Source organism: Triturus cristatus, chromosome 10, assembly GCF_964204655.1.
Source record: "Triturus cristatus chromosome 10, aTriCri1.1, whole genome shotgun sequence".
NCBI lineage: Eukaryota > Metazoa > Chordata > Amphibia > Caudata > Salamandridae > Triturus > Triturus cristatus.
In genome coordinates, this window is record NC_140593.1 from 387087558 (window position 1) to 387102673 (window position 15116).

Here is a 15116-nt window from a genome sequence, read left to right on the forward strand (position 1 = left end):
AAACCTGGTTATTTGCCTAGACTACTTATTTAGCCCACTGTTTTTCAGCTTCTTCTTGGATAGGTAGCATATAGCGCCAGGACACCTCAGGGTAGCAGAGCGCTCTAGAAATCTTCATAACATAACTTTTGTCCATTCATATTACCAGTGCATACCTCTCCTAGTAAAGTCCCCTCTAGTCCTGGTGGCTCAGTCCTTCCAACCTTCATATTAAATGCCAAGAGGACGATGATGAACAATATTATCACTATTCCCATCAAGAGCAGCAATATAGACAGAGTAACCGGCTATTCACATGCCTGCCTCCGTAGTTTCAAACTTGCAGCATATGGTGGAAGATTACTACTGCAGATTTCCACCCCTCAAAACCGGCTGTTTCAGTGCCCCAAACTCCGGTTCCTAGATGGTCAATATTAAGGTCGCCTAAATCAACAGTACAGATCACTTCTCCTCCAACAACTCCTCAGCCACAGGTAGGGAGCAGCAAACTACAGACTACGAACTGGAGGAAGGAGAACTTAGTGTCCCTTCCCAATGAATCTGATGACTACCAAATTCAGACACCATCTCCGTGAACTCCACCCCTGATAGACTCCCCACCGGAAGATATAGTGGGGTTTCATACTCTAATGGAAAGAGCGGCAAGGATATTTCAACGCCCCATGGTCACTAAACAGACTGATTGTTTATGATTTTAAAGAACAGACAAAGAAAAGTTTGCTTTATTCCCAAAGTTGATTTCATAATGGAGTAGGGTTTGAAAGTAATGCGAACACCAGCCTCCATTTCAGCTGTTTGACTTAAGCTGGAAAAGAAATACAAAGCACCCGACAACTCCTCCTCTGTCAGTCTCATCGGTAGGCCAAAACCGGATTCTGTATTTTCTCAGGCAGCACAACGTTGTGCCGGAAATCCAGCTTTACCTCTGTCTGCTCCGCCTGATAGAAGAAGACTTGACGCTATCGGTGAAAAACTGTCCACTATGTCTGGCAATGACCACAGTTAGGGCAGCAAGATTATTAGGCACCCTGCAGTTTAAGAAGCAACCCTTTTATAGAGCTTGTGGCAGAGGCACCTAGCCCTTTCGAGAAAGCTATGCCCAATACAGACAATTTCACTCTTATCAGGGACACTCTTATCAGGGACAATCTCGATACTCCACTCTCCAACATCAACGATACAAGCAGCCTCCTAACGCCTCCTACAACTACGATAGAGGAAAGGCATCCTTCAGACGTAGAGACATCTCTATAAAGCAGTAACGTATCCTTAGTGCCGTCCACAACTCACAATCGTTGTCTAGAGGTTGGTGGGAAGATTTCCTGTATCCTCCCCGAATGGTCCAGGATAACAACCTACATATGAGTCCTCGGGGCTCTCCTCCTTCCCATCTAACAGAACTACTGTGGCAGATAAACATCATGTTGCGCAAGGGAGCGATCGAAGTGGTACCAAGAGTACGACTATTTTATTCACAATTTTTCCTCCTAAAGAGAAAAATCAGGAGAATGACGCCCTTTACTAAACCTGCCCCACCTCAACAAGTTCCTAAAGAAACAAACGTTTCATATGTTCTCTTCAGGAGGTGCTTCAACTGTTGAATCGGGGAGCTCACATGAAGACCTTGGTTCTTCAGGATGCCTATTTCCACGTCCCCATTCATCCCAAACATAGGATATTTTTGTGCTTCAGGGTGGGCGGCGCAGATTATAAATTCTGAGTCTGGCCTTTCGGCATTCGCTCAGCGCCTTAAGGTTTACCGGGGTATTAGCCCAAGTCACTGCTCATCAACAACAAGCAGGTATTCAAATATTCCCTTATCTATACGACTGTGTTATAAAAGCAACCTCATTGTCCAGGGCAAAGGCGCATACACAAGCGTGTGCCTGTCTATTCGAGGTTCATGGACCCCACGGTCTCTGCTAGCTACGAAAACATAGAAATGGGCAATACAACACAAAATAAAACCTGGCAGCAGAACACTTTCCAGTTGTATCCAATGTTCTTGCTGATTCCCTAAGCAGGACAAGCTCTTTCACCCACGAGCGGGAACTACACCTACCAACTCTAGACCTCCTCTTTCATCGGTGGGGGAAAAACAATTTTGGATCTTCTTTTAAATGGGGGTGCGCAGCTAAGAGAGTCCAGTAGGCCAATAGTAGTAAAAAAAGTAGCCTTTTTTATTTCGATTATAATGAGCTCATCTGTCATAAAACTGTCCAGCCAACGTGTTTCATTCCCTTATAGGGAACTTCTTCAGGGCAATAAGTAAGTAAGTAGTGGTAAAGTCCGAAGTGCCACCCAGTTTCTGTAATCTATGATAATGAATTGCAGTGGAACTTCTCTGACAAAACAGGGTAATTCTTTTGTTTCCACCTAGTGTCACTTTCTGATTTCCAATAATTCAAAGAGTTAAGTGTTTTACCCTCAGACCCTTGTATCCTAAGCCATGCAACACAAGTTTCCTATCATTTCTTCTTGTTGGTCGACTCGTGTTGCATGGCTTAGGATACAAGGGTATAAGTGTAATACACTTGAGCATTTTTCCAATAATTCAAAGTTAAGTACGCCTCTGGCCTGGCCAAAGTCCAGTCACCACTGGATTACCAGTCGGCCGATGTTGCAATCAAAGCCAAATCCTTCTCCTGGCTGTAGCTTGCCTTCTGGGCGACCAAGCTGCACAGAAGACTGGTGCGACTTCCAAGCATCGGGTCCTGCACCCAGTTGTTGCAAGACAGTGGCGATCTGGGCTACCAGTAGTCCTTAGCAGGATTCTTCAGCTGTTGTGCCCCTGTGCTGCAAACAGGAGATCAGTCTGCTGACATTGGCGTCTTTGCTTTGGCTGGGCTGTGGAGACATCTTGAGCAGGACATAGCAAGCACAGTCCCTCTTCTTCCCTCACCAGCAGGTGCACTCCTCGTTTTTCCAGTTGAAATCAAAGTTCAGAATGTCTGGTGTGCTCTTTTTATGCTCTGAAAATTCCCTTTGGGTACGACTTCATGGGAAATGTGGCATCTGGCTGTCCCAAGATGCACCATTCTGCCCATTCCCAACATGGGAACCCCTCACGGTGTCTAGTGCTCCCTAGCTCATCCCAAAGGTGTGGCTACCAAGGGGGCTACACACCACTGGCAAACGGGTTTGACAACTGTCTAGCCCTTCCTTGTCCTCCGTTCCAGTCTATTTGCCTAAACAATAGAGTAGCCCTCTCCCAATGTTTCACATTTGCCCATCAAAAGTTGCTTCAGCTTTGAAGCTCACCTGTTAGGTCACTACCTGTGTGGCTTCCCTCAGGAGGGAGGTGGTAACCTGCAGGCCCCTATTGTCTAATGTCCTGGGAGTTGTTAACATGTCTTCCCAGGAGGGCAAAAGCTGTCTGCTGGACAGACACAGTGAACGGGCACCATCAGTGACATAAAACTGGATTCAACCATTAAATCTGATTTAGTTAAATGATTCTTTTGATACTTGACCGTACCAATTTAAGTAGTACCATTCATAACTCAGCAGAGTTGAGATGTCAACATGTAGTTCTGTACTTGCCAATGGGGCCACTAGCCTTTCCACAGTAAAAAAAAAAAAAATACAATTTCATTTTTTTTTTTTTACTGTAAACGTACATGTTCTACGGTTTTAATATACAGCACCCTGCATTATGGCTTGTTAGGCCTACCTTAGGTGTGACCTGCATATATTAAAAAGGATGTTTAGGCGTTGTCATTAACTTACATGGCAAAGTTGAGATAGCAGATTTAAACTGCCCTTCCAGTCTTTAGTGGCAAACTGGGAGCCATGTTTTACTTTAGTTCTCAATGGGGCACAACTAGTGAAGCAGTCCACGATAGACGCCAACTTACAAGGCCCTAGGTAGCATATACAAGTGACTTGCAAGTGAGTTGGGCAATACCAGTTGGGAACAAGCCATTTAAACATGCACTACTTTATTGGTCATAGCACATGCACCAAGTCCTGTTTAACATGGCTCAGGGCATTTCAGAGCCATTACATCAGTTCTAAGTAATTAGGGCAGACGTCCAGGGAACCTGCAAAAAGCCTGTCCCTTACAACACAAATTGAAGTAGGTGGCAAATTGCTAAATTTGATATTTCTCTGATGGGCAAATCCATTGCAGAGCAGTTTGTAGTACAGGACTCAAATGCAAGGTTCTCTAACATTCTTATATTTCATAACATATACATGCTACCCTCCCTCCTACCCTTTTCTTTGGGATACTTAATATGAATTATTTTACAATCTCACATGCTAAAAAATCTAGCAGTTAGAAGCTTCTCTCAGGGAAAGAGATGAGGGTGCTGTGTTTTAATGGCTGACATTTGGGTCACACAAAGAAGTGGACTGGTTGTGTGTGGTCTTTGACCGTTTAAAAATTATTGAATGTGGTGCACACTGCTTTGTTAGTGTTAATTACACTGGGCTCCCATTCTGACTAGCAATCATTCAAGACTTTGAATCTGTATTGATTCAAGCATGTCACTGAAAGATGCCAGTGCTAGAAAGAAAGTTGTGTGCAAGTAAGGTGTTTTCTTCTGTCCTATAGGAGGACTAGTATAACAGGTAGCTAACTTCCTTTATTAGTCTTGGGGGGTGGTTAGCTGTAGACATCTGGATAATTTAAAGATTGCAAAATATGATAATGGTGCAGCACGCCATGAATACTGGCATGTAATGTTTGCTTATTCTTTAAGATCTACATCACACCCACCATCCACTCTGTTCTATGTCTTTCAGCTTTAGTGGTGTGTGTAGCGAAAGATACTAGTTTGCTTTTGCTCCTCCCAGCTAATGAACAATTATTTTAATTGCAAGATGACTCCAAGTTGTTAAAGCGCAGTACAGTGTATGTTGACTCCTTGTGAAAGTGTCTGTCTGTCTGTGCCCTTTTTGCTAGTTACTTAATGCCTTGTAGTGCACTTATGCTCCATGGATTACTATTTATATTCTTTGAAATAGGTAATTTTGGCGGTGGTGGTGGTAACTTCAATGACTTTGGAAACTACAATCAGCAGCAGTCAAATTATGGTCCAATGAAGGGTGGAAATTTTGGTGGAAGCAGGAACGTGGGAGGACCATATGGAGGTATGCTGGCGTAAATCCTGTAGCGCAGTATGCCTGTCTTGTTTATGTGATATCAGAATATATTGCATGTGCCCGGAATTTTGCACTAGCTGGCAGCATGGAATTGACCATAATAATGTATCAAAGAATACATTTAGCAAGATGCTATGCTTTATACGGCCCTCTAGTAGTTATCTTTAAAGCAGCTTTTTACAAAGCGGTTTATATACTACAAACTGATCTGGAAATCCAAAAGTCTTTCACAGATCAAGAATCCATCTTAAGATTAGTTAATAATGTTCACCGAAGTCTAAAAATTGTGCAGTATAAAGAAGTAATGCATCTAAGATCGTAAGATAGCAAAAATTGGCAGCATCATCTAGTGTGTTGGCACATTTCAATGTCTGCTTATTTTTGATTTCTGACCATGGAAAGCTGTTCTGTTTCCGTACAGTCCTTTAAAGCCGTTCTCCATTGCGGAAGCTTCACAGGCAATCCTCTACACACAGTAGCGTGCTGCATCTTAGGGGCATCTTGGAACACTATGCCTGTGAATGTATTAAAATTGACTGAGCATTGTCGCATATTAATTAATAGCCCTTAACAATTGAATACTCTCCCGCTGCTTTCTGTGATTGTGGAATATTTTAACTCCATATGTCCAAGATGGGGAATAGTTTGACATTTACAATGCCGAGAGCGGCACTCTATAGCTTATCAAAGCTTTTGTTTCAACTTGTTTTGGGGGGGGAGGGGAGAGGGGGGGGTTTAAAGAAAACCACATCCCCAGCCAGAAATACATTGGAACAGCTAACTCTCCAACTGCTTCCTAACTTTTAAAGAATCTTGTAAAAAAGAAGCTTCAAAGGCTGCACCTGTCAATTTAAGACTCAAAGCTTTTCTGTTTCAGGGTACCAGCACTGGCAGTTACCTCAAATAATTAGCTCTTTTTGTGGCTCATGAGTTGTAGGTCTGAATACTGCAGATATCTGGTATATCATTTTATTTTTGCTATAGTCATTGCATTAGCCTTCAGAGCAGCTTTATTTGAATTAAAAGGACATTCATAGACGGAGACACTATCGGATTTAAATGAAAACTGGAGCGCTTCCCAGTAAGTATCTGCTTCTACTGTGACAGTGTCCTCTGCCCTAAAGGCTTTTGCAGAGACCTAATCCTGGGAAAAAAGCCCCGGCCGCCACCCCTCCGCAAAGAGAGTGGGCAACCTAAGGCTAAAAACAAGGGGTCATTTAAAGGCCCCCGCAGAAACCTGTACAGGAGGGAGGGCTCCGAGACACACAAACCCAGGGTAAGAACTTGTATCCCAAAAAGGCATGGTGCTTTAATTGCAAAGCCAAATGGCACCAAACTGGAGACCCTGTCTGTCCCAAAAAGGCTTCCTCTAGTGCACTCCCAGTTAACACTGGGGTGTTGAGTCTCCCGATGGTATCATTGGTGTGCCCTGATCAGGTCAGAGAGCACACTGTGAAGCCACTTGAGTTTCAGAAGGTGAGGTGGATGTAGCTGCCTTGGCTGTCTTGCCCAGTAATCTGGAGAAGTACGGAGAACAGCCTCCTATTAATGGTATTCTAGTGGGAGCACTGAGAGATACAGATGCAAGTGTCCATGGTGACTGAAAAACTGGTATCTCCGGAACCGTACATGACTGGATAAACCTATCCCGTCACCAATGCTGATAACGTGACCTAGGTTCATTCCATGGCTGTGGCGTCCTTGGAGTGGTGAGGTGTTACTGGCCAAAAGAAGGTGGTTGTGTTCTCTGCAGTTCTAGGGTGAAAAGGAGTAGTTTGAGTCTAAGAGTGTCCCAGCCCTCCAAGAGAAAATGCAAGAAGTCTGGGAAGCCAGCTACTGAACAGCTACAAGCTCTGGTCCTCTCTCCTCAGTGAGAAAACCTGTCCGCCCCAGAGGGAACTGAGCCCCAGGAACTTGGGCCTCACATAGCAAAGCTCCTATGCTCAGGCGAACCCTCTAGCGAAGAGCTGTGCCAAGGACAGAGGACCTGTCCTACTCTTAAAAGCCAGAGATGGCAATATGCTGTACAGGGAAAAATGGATGCCAGTGGCTCTCAAAGGACCTGTTGGTAGGAGGGAGTCATGTACACTGAGGCCAGAGACCCCATACCTGGTGCTACTAGGAGAGCGGTAGTGTCTCAGCAGTACACAAAGTTTTACCCTCATTGGCCAGCGACATCCCCCTACCTGGGCATCTTGCCCAGAGCAAGACTTGGAGTAGGTTAGTCACCCACGTCTACTGACTGGCCAAACATGTCCCAGGAGGTGAAGGAGTTCTGTAACTCCTCTGTTCACTGCCAAGCCTGTGGTAAACCGGTAACCACTTATAGGCCCCCTTAATTCCACTTCCAGTGGTTGGGGGTCCCCTTGAAAGGGTAGGGGTTGACGTTGGCCCCCTGGATCCTCCCTACAGTTTCAGGGAACAGATTCATACTCGTGGCAGTGGATTATGTCACCAGGTACCCTGAGGCTATATCCCTTAGGACTGTCACTGCTTCTGCAGTTGCTATGGCCCTCTTGAGTATTTTTTTTTAAAGTTTTTTTTTTTCTTCAAGAGTTGGATTCCCTAAAGAGATGATGTCAAACAGATAATAACTTCATGACTCGCTACCTTAAGGCAATGTGGAATGAGTGTAGTGTGACCTACTACCTTTTATCTTCCACAGACCAGTAGTTTAAAAGGAAGTAGGAGTTAGTCACTTGGAACTTACAAGATATTGTGGACTGTGTGCTTGGCCTGCGTTCAATAATGGCTGAGTACATGGATAAAGCATCCAAAAACCTTGATGCCAGTCCAGAGCTTCAGAAGCATTGTTATGACCAAAAGGCTGCACTGGTGGAGTTCCAGCCAGGGCAGAGGGTATGGGTTTTAGATCCTGTGGCACCTAGTACCCTCCAGGACCCTTGAGAGGAAAGGTGAGGTCACCTATCTGGTTAACGTAGGCACTTGCAAGAGCCCTCACAGGGCCATCCAATTCACCCGCCTGAATCTTTTCGATGACTGGGCTGATCTGACCATGCCTATGGTCACTGATGAGGAAGCAAAGAGTGAACCTCTCCCTGCCATCCTCGCCTACAGCCCAAAAGATGGGTCGGTGGGTGGAGTTGTCTTCTCAGACACCCTCTCTGCCCAAAAGCAAGCTGACTACAGGCAAGTCGTGGAGCAGTATGCCGAGCACTTCTCCCTAACCGCTTGTCAGACAACCTGGTGTACCCGTGAAGTGGACACTAAGGACAATGCACCTGTCAAAAATAAAATATCCAGACAGTCTTACCAAGTTAAGGAGAGCATCAGAGCTGAAGTCAGCAAGATGCTGCAACTGGGAGTCATTGAATCCTCTGAGAGCCCCTGGGCCAGCCCAGTTGTGTTAGTCCCAAAACCTCAGTCCAATGGTTGAAAACCAGAGCTGAGGTTTTGTGTGGACTATAGGGGCCTCACTGCAGTGACCAAGACAGATGCTGAGGAGTTAATTGACAGGATGTGGGCAGCCAAATTTCTCAGTACTTTTGATTGGACATCAGTGTGCTGGCAGATTGGTCTGCCTGCAGGAATACAAGAAGTCTGCATTCTTGGCCCCAGGTGGGCATCATCAGTTTACTGTTCTCACCTTTGAGTTAACGAATGCCCATGCCACCTTCCAAAGTTTAGTGAATAAAGTCCTTGCTGGATTGGAGACTTTTAGTACAGCATATCTTGGATGATATTGCTGTCAATAGTTCCACTTGGCAGGATCTCCTGATCCACATTGAGAAGGTCTTGAAAGCTCTGCAAGCTACAGGTCTCACTATCAAGGCAAGCAAGCGCCAGATAGGGCAGGGCACAGTTCTATATTCGGGCCACCTTGTAGGTGGAGGCCAAATTCAATCTTTAAAGCCCATGATTCAGACAATTCTGGACGGGGAAGCTCATGCAACTCTGACTCAAGTCGGGGCATTCCTTAGCTTGACTGGGTACTGGAGGATTGTGAAGGGGTGGGGCATCGTTGAAGCAACCCTCACAGAAGTTCTCATCCAGGGGATACTCATCAATAGTCATAATCTATGAATAATCCCCGCCCATGTGCGGGATCCCGGAGCATATAGAAAATACATATATATACATATATATATACATATGTGAAAACATATAAATGCAACCTAATAATGTTCAAAACATGGCAATGCTGTAAATTACATATTTTTGCATAGTAGTGCCCCCGTAACCCGTAAGGAAAAAGGGAAGCATCAGGCAAATTATAACACAGCACTGCTTTATTGCCATAAAGCAACATGTAATTGTAGGCATTCGCCAGTAGGCTGCAGTAGAGTATCAAGAAACCAAGAAAACTGACACCCTGCCTTTAAGGCATTAGAGTAGGGGGACCGTGCCTTTAAGGCCTGCCCGTGACCCCCTGCTCCCATGATGCACTACAGGTGGCAGTTGGGCCAGTTCTTTTTTCCGGCTCCTTCTGTGAGGATCCTGGAGCTTGAGCTCTTCAGTTTTTTGACTGAAATTTTGAATTACAGCTTTTTCAATCTTTTTTCGACGTTTTCTGGCTTTTAAGGGCTAATTCTGCTGGTTTCCAGTGAATTTTCCAATTTTTTCCAGTCAGAATGTCTCCTTTATTTAGGAAATGCCCTTCTTGTGGTAATAAAATGGCACTGGCGGATCCACACTCGGTGTGTATTGTGTGTTTACCATCAAAACACGATCCTGACCAGTGTCCCCACTGCCAGAAGTTCTCAAAGCGCACTCTGAGGGACAGAGAGCGCATTAAACTGCATGCAAGCTGGACTGTGAGCTGTCAAAAGGCTTTTGACACCCTGAAAGAAGCAATTTGCTCAGCACCCATTATATTGTATGCATAATATTTATATTGATGTAGGTTTACACAGGACTAGTCCTTTCATTTTGGTTAAACATGCATTAATATATATATATATAATATGCATATATATATATATATATATATATGCATATATTTTTGTAAATGCTCTGGGGTCCCTGTATGTGGGCGGGACTATTCAGTGCTTATGACTTTGAGTATACCTCTGGAAGAGAACTAGGATTACAGGTAAGTAACTTTTCCTTCTGGTATGCTTTGAGTGTTCCTCCTGTCAAATATTAAAGATCTTCAGGGCACCTCCACTGGCCTTGCGCATTGTTGAATCCACTCTACATTAGGTGAAGTAAAAACGAAGTTTGGCAGAGTGGCGTATCTTTTGCAAGCCATGCTAGAACTTCTGCACAGACTGCCGATCCTTATTGTGTAGTTTGTATAATAAAACTTGACCTAATGAGTCTTTATTTTAGAAAATGTTAGGATTTGCGTTTTGGTTAGTTTCCTGGTCTAGTTGTTTTCCAGCTGCAAAAGTGTAAAATCGCGTGTAGAGATGTTTCTGATAGTGTTTCTAAAATTTGTAGGAAATTATGGACCCGGAGGTGGTAGTGGAGGAAGTGGTGGATATGGAGGGAGAAGCAGATACTAAAGTTTGCCATGGGTAAGCATTCCTTTAACTAGATGTGCTTAATTACAGGGGTGTAAGTGACAAAGGTTCAGGAAATAAATTGGGAAAATTTTGTTTTTCCATAAAATGGTTAGTTGAATCAATTCATAACCTATTTTTTCACTCTTTACTTCTGTTAAAACAGGCTTCACTGTATAAATAGGAGAGGATGAGAGCCCAGAGGTAACAAACAGCTACAGGTTATCGAATTAACAATGTTAAGGAAACTATTCAGTCATGCATTATTGCAGTGATATGGCAGAAGACACGAGAGCAGACGCAGAGCCATTTTGTGAATGGATTGCTTTATTTGATTCCATTACCTTGCTATGGAGGAAGGACTGAACATCCCTTTAAGACAGTTTCTTAGCTTTTTAATTGTTTCTTTTTAGTGGTCTTTGTAAGAGTGTAGAAGCATTCCTTCTTTGATGATGTTCAATTTGTAAGTTCAGGTGACATGTGAAACCTTTTTTAAGATTTTCTTAACAGTTTGAAAAGCAATTGGCCAGGATCATGGTGTAATGAGAAGTACTGTTTTTCATTTAAAATATGCAGTGTTTGTAGTGTTAAGAAGCTGTTGTACATTTATGATTTAATAAAATAATTCTGAAGGAATTTCATTGTAAGTTTTGAAGATTATTTTTTACGTAATAGGCAAGAGTAGAACTAAGGGTTTGACTGAGCTGTTTGATGTGTAACAGTAAATGTTGGTCAGAAAGTGTTTTCATTGTACTTAAGGAGAAAAGTATATAGTTAACTATAGGGGAATCTCTGCAAAGAGAAACACTTTTTTAGATCTTTTAGATGCAGCTGCTCCTTCAATGGCAAGGAAAGGAAGTCCCCCCAGCGAGGTACTGTGGCCAGAGTTACAGGTCTAGTACAAGAGAACTCTTGAACTGCTACTATGTTCAGCCAGTTTAAGAAATGCTGAGCTGTATTTCTGCAAAGCTTAACGCAAGTAGATGTAAGGATTCCAACGAAAACTGAGGGGGTAGAGAAACCTAGTTCTAAGCTTCATTTAAACTTCTTTAGGTAAGATCTTATTTACTTTCCTTTCTTAATATCCACAACAATACAATTAATATGACAGTGTACTTTATAAGCATAATGGTTACTTTTTCTAAATTATTAAATTAAAAATCCAAACTCAAATTTATTGTATACTGTCTTGTTCTTTCCATGAAGTTTGATGAGTTTCTTGATGTGTTCCCCTCCCTCCCTTATTGATATTTTAGCTTGTATATGGACATTGGACAAGCAGTCTGCTGCTACAAACAGTGCCCTTTGCTCAATTTGAACAAATGAAAAAAGTGGCCAGTAAAAAAAAAAAAAACGTTGCATGGATACATCCGTTATGTCGCACTAGCAGGTAATAGCTTCTGGGTATTTTTAAACGTACATGTGTGCAGTGTTTTTCTCCTTTATGGATACATTTTTTAAATGCTAACATTAAAAAAAAAAAATGAAGGGCCTTGAAATTTGAGACAAAATATGTAGCTCTGATTCTATTCTGTATCCCACCCTTTGATTTTCCCATTTGTCAAGGACTGGTAAAAGGCAAGTAAAAACATGTTTGATCACCCTTTTTGTTGTGCAGTATACTGCACCTTTACAATAGACAATTCTGTCCTTCGATCAATCATAGAGATGTATGATTAAATAATTTTCCTTTGTTGATGTGGGGGACCCCACAGTAAAGTAAGAAAGCCCATTGAAAATCTCTTAAGTAGTGGAACAATTTCTTACAAAAATACTCCAATTTCAACCAATGAGATGCCAGCTCCCACTGTAGAGGCCATTACACTCTGATTTCTACCATACATGCTTGTGGAATGGAGTCCTGTTCTGTTTCTCTCCTCTATATTTTTACCTGTATTCCTTGTTCTGTAGCTTTTCTCGTACCTTTGGATCTCTGCCCATGGGTATTGATCTTGTGAATGTTTGAATTTTGTGCCTATTGAGATGGCTGACTCGCTAAAAAAGCCTCTTTTTTTTTTTTTTACTGGAGACTTTTCTGGGTAGAAAAGGTTATAAGGTTAATGCATATATATCCATGTATATACTAAAAGACTGCAAATTATCGGACCTCTTCTTCCAGAATGCAGAATGACTTTAAAGTGTGACTTTTGAGACCGCCCCGAAGATGGGCAGTGAACCTCAGGTTTTGGATCTGCACAGAATACCACTCCCTATCGTGTTTGGGAGAAAAAAAAGTGCCTGAAGTATCCAATAGTAAGAGGTAATGTATCTAAAACCCACATTGATTTCAGGAGCCTCTGTTTACTTCTGGAGAACCTCATAAAAAGCTTTAAAAATAAATAAGAAAAAGCCTGTTTGCCAGTCAAAAAAGTCTTTTGAGGCGCCTTTAAATTTTACGGGAATGTCAGAATCATTAAGGACACCATTGTCCACCACGTTGGCGATTAACCTTGCCCTCAGTTTCTCCAGTTTCAGCGTCGAAGCAGCACCAACAGCCTCACCCCCTGGAAAAGTCTTTCCATTAACGACCTAATGTCTGCCAGTAGGTCTAGTCAAAGACATACCTGCCGATATCAACCCAAAGATCTCAAGTACGATAGAGATACCATTATTGTTTTCAGTGGCCAGGACCTCTACTGAAGTTTCTCCATTAAACACCTCTTCTGAATATGCTCCATTCAACTTCTGGATACTGAAATAGTAGTGTTACAGTAAAAGGACCCTTTTAGACCGCAGCAAGTTCAACACCGCTTCATGTGAATCATATCAAGAGGAAGACATGACAGTGATCAACATTAAGAGGAGTGGTGCCTCTGTTTTGAAGATGACTAGCAGTAAGGCTGAGGACATCATACTTTGACAGATATTATGGCGTAGAGAATGCTCAACAGTAACATAAACCAGTGTTGTAGTTCTTATGATAAATTAATTTACCAGAATGCTATATGGCTATCGCAGTGTCGTTTCCCCCCTCCCCCCCCGCCCCCGGCCTTATCCTCACCCTATCACTTCCGAGTCATGGATGCTGCCAGTTAATCAAGAAGACTGATACCAGTCCATCAGAAAGCACATGTATCTCTGATGTATAGGAATGCAAGCTACATGTCCAATGGCATTTGTGGCTGTAGATACACACTCTCTGCATACTCCTGCCATCTAGTGTGGGGTTCGAACCTTTGCAAGTCGTTTTTGTTCAAAGATGTCTTTAAAGTCACGAGATAGTGAATCCTCTCGGCGAGATCGTACATGTGCATGACTCCTTTGTTAGATAGTTTTCTCAATGCCTTCGTGTTCGGACATAAGTGCCTCTCCTCAGTGTCGAACTCTGTTTGGTAAGAATCTTTGGTCCTATCCTGTCTTCGATGGTATAGTTTGTTTTGATCGGGCTTTTTTATCACTGCACCGCTTAAAACATTTGTCGGTTGGGGCACCGACCAATTACCCTTCAGGGCGCGGCCGGTCTCTGGCCTATTATCTTACGTACATGGTCGTCGAAGATGTGTTCCTGATGGAACCAACACCTTTTCGATTTTGCCCGCATTGCCACTCCAATTATCCTCACACTGACCAACAACCAGTGTGTAACCTCTGCCTTTCACCCAACCACTGAGGCCGATTGCGACAGCTGCAAGTCTTTTCGCTCTAAAAAGACGCTACGAGATCATCAAAGGGCTGTTTGGCTAGAGAGGTCCAGTCGAAGCAATTGCGACCCTCCAGGCATTTTTGGGGCTGAACACGCCTAGGAGAAGCCTGCTGAGAACGAAGTGGGTTCTCTGGTAGAAATCTCCAGTTCTGATGTGGATGAGGAATTAGATTACATCCTACCACTCAAGCAACGCGCGAGTACTACCGCCCTAGGCCCTGCTACACAACCCAAGCAAAGCTTTAAGCAATCCCCCTTCCCAATAATAGAGGTTGCTGGACAGCCCCTGCTTTCTTACCATGGATCCAAAAAGACACTTTGGATGCCCTGCCTTCAGGCTCCTCACTGAATTTCCACCAAGGTTTATTCCTCGTTGTTATCCTCCTTGGATCGAGCACACGCATCCGTCTCCTCCCCATCTTTGGAACCAACTCTGCAACTTGATGCTTCTGCTCCGGTGATGACCAAAAACACTTCTTAGCTTCGAAACCCTCGGTTCTGAAATGGTCAGACCAAAATCTTAAAGCATTCCTTGATTCCGAAACCATCAGAGACAAAAACTTTGAAGCATTCCTCAGTTTTCATGTCTTCTATCAAGCCTATCCTTGAAACAATGGACATTAGATAACGAAAGATCCAAATTCAACAAGGCACTGGGCGAATAATGTCCTCTCCTCCTTCAAAGAGAAAATTGACTTTTGAGGATGCATTGTTATGTTATGTTTTGTAGAGCGCACAGCTGCCTCAGCTAAGGGGCGTCCCAGTGCTGACTGTTGCTGATATTGAAAGGGCACTGATCTAAGAAAACTAGGCCTATACAGTACGGAAAAGAGGAGTTTTAATAGCTTTAAGAAATGCAGTATGGTTGTTGATGCTACGGATGTGAACCGGAAGAGTTT

At 43.2% G+C, this 15116-nt stretch overlaps 1 protein-coding gene across 2 annotated transcripts in view; it reads left to right on the forward strand.

Moving 5' to 3' along the window:
• Nucleotides 1-15116, forward strand: part of HNRNPA2B1 (heterogeneous nuclear ribonucleoprotein A2/B1) — a 265052-nt gene that overhangs the window by 91382 nt on the left and 158554 nt on the right. The window contains exons 9-11 of one of the 2 annotated variants that reach the window (XM_085631649.1): nt 4972-5097; nt 10513-10589; nt 10741-11210. In XM_085631649.1, the coding sequence (XP_085487775.1) occupies nt 4972-5097; nt 10513-10577 (191 nt within the window). In that variant the 3' untranslated portion in view covers nt 10578-10589; nt 10741-11210. Of the gene's footprint in view, nt 1-4971; nt 5098-10512; nt 10590-10740; nt 11211-15116 lie in introns of those variants that run through there. The other variant, XM_085631648.1, reaches the window with a different exon arrangement.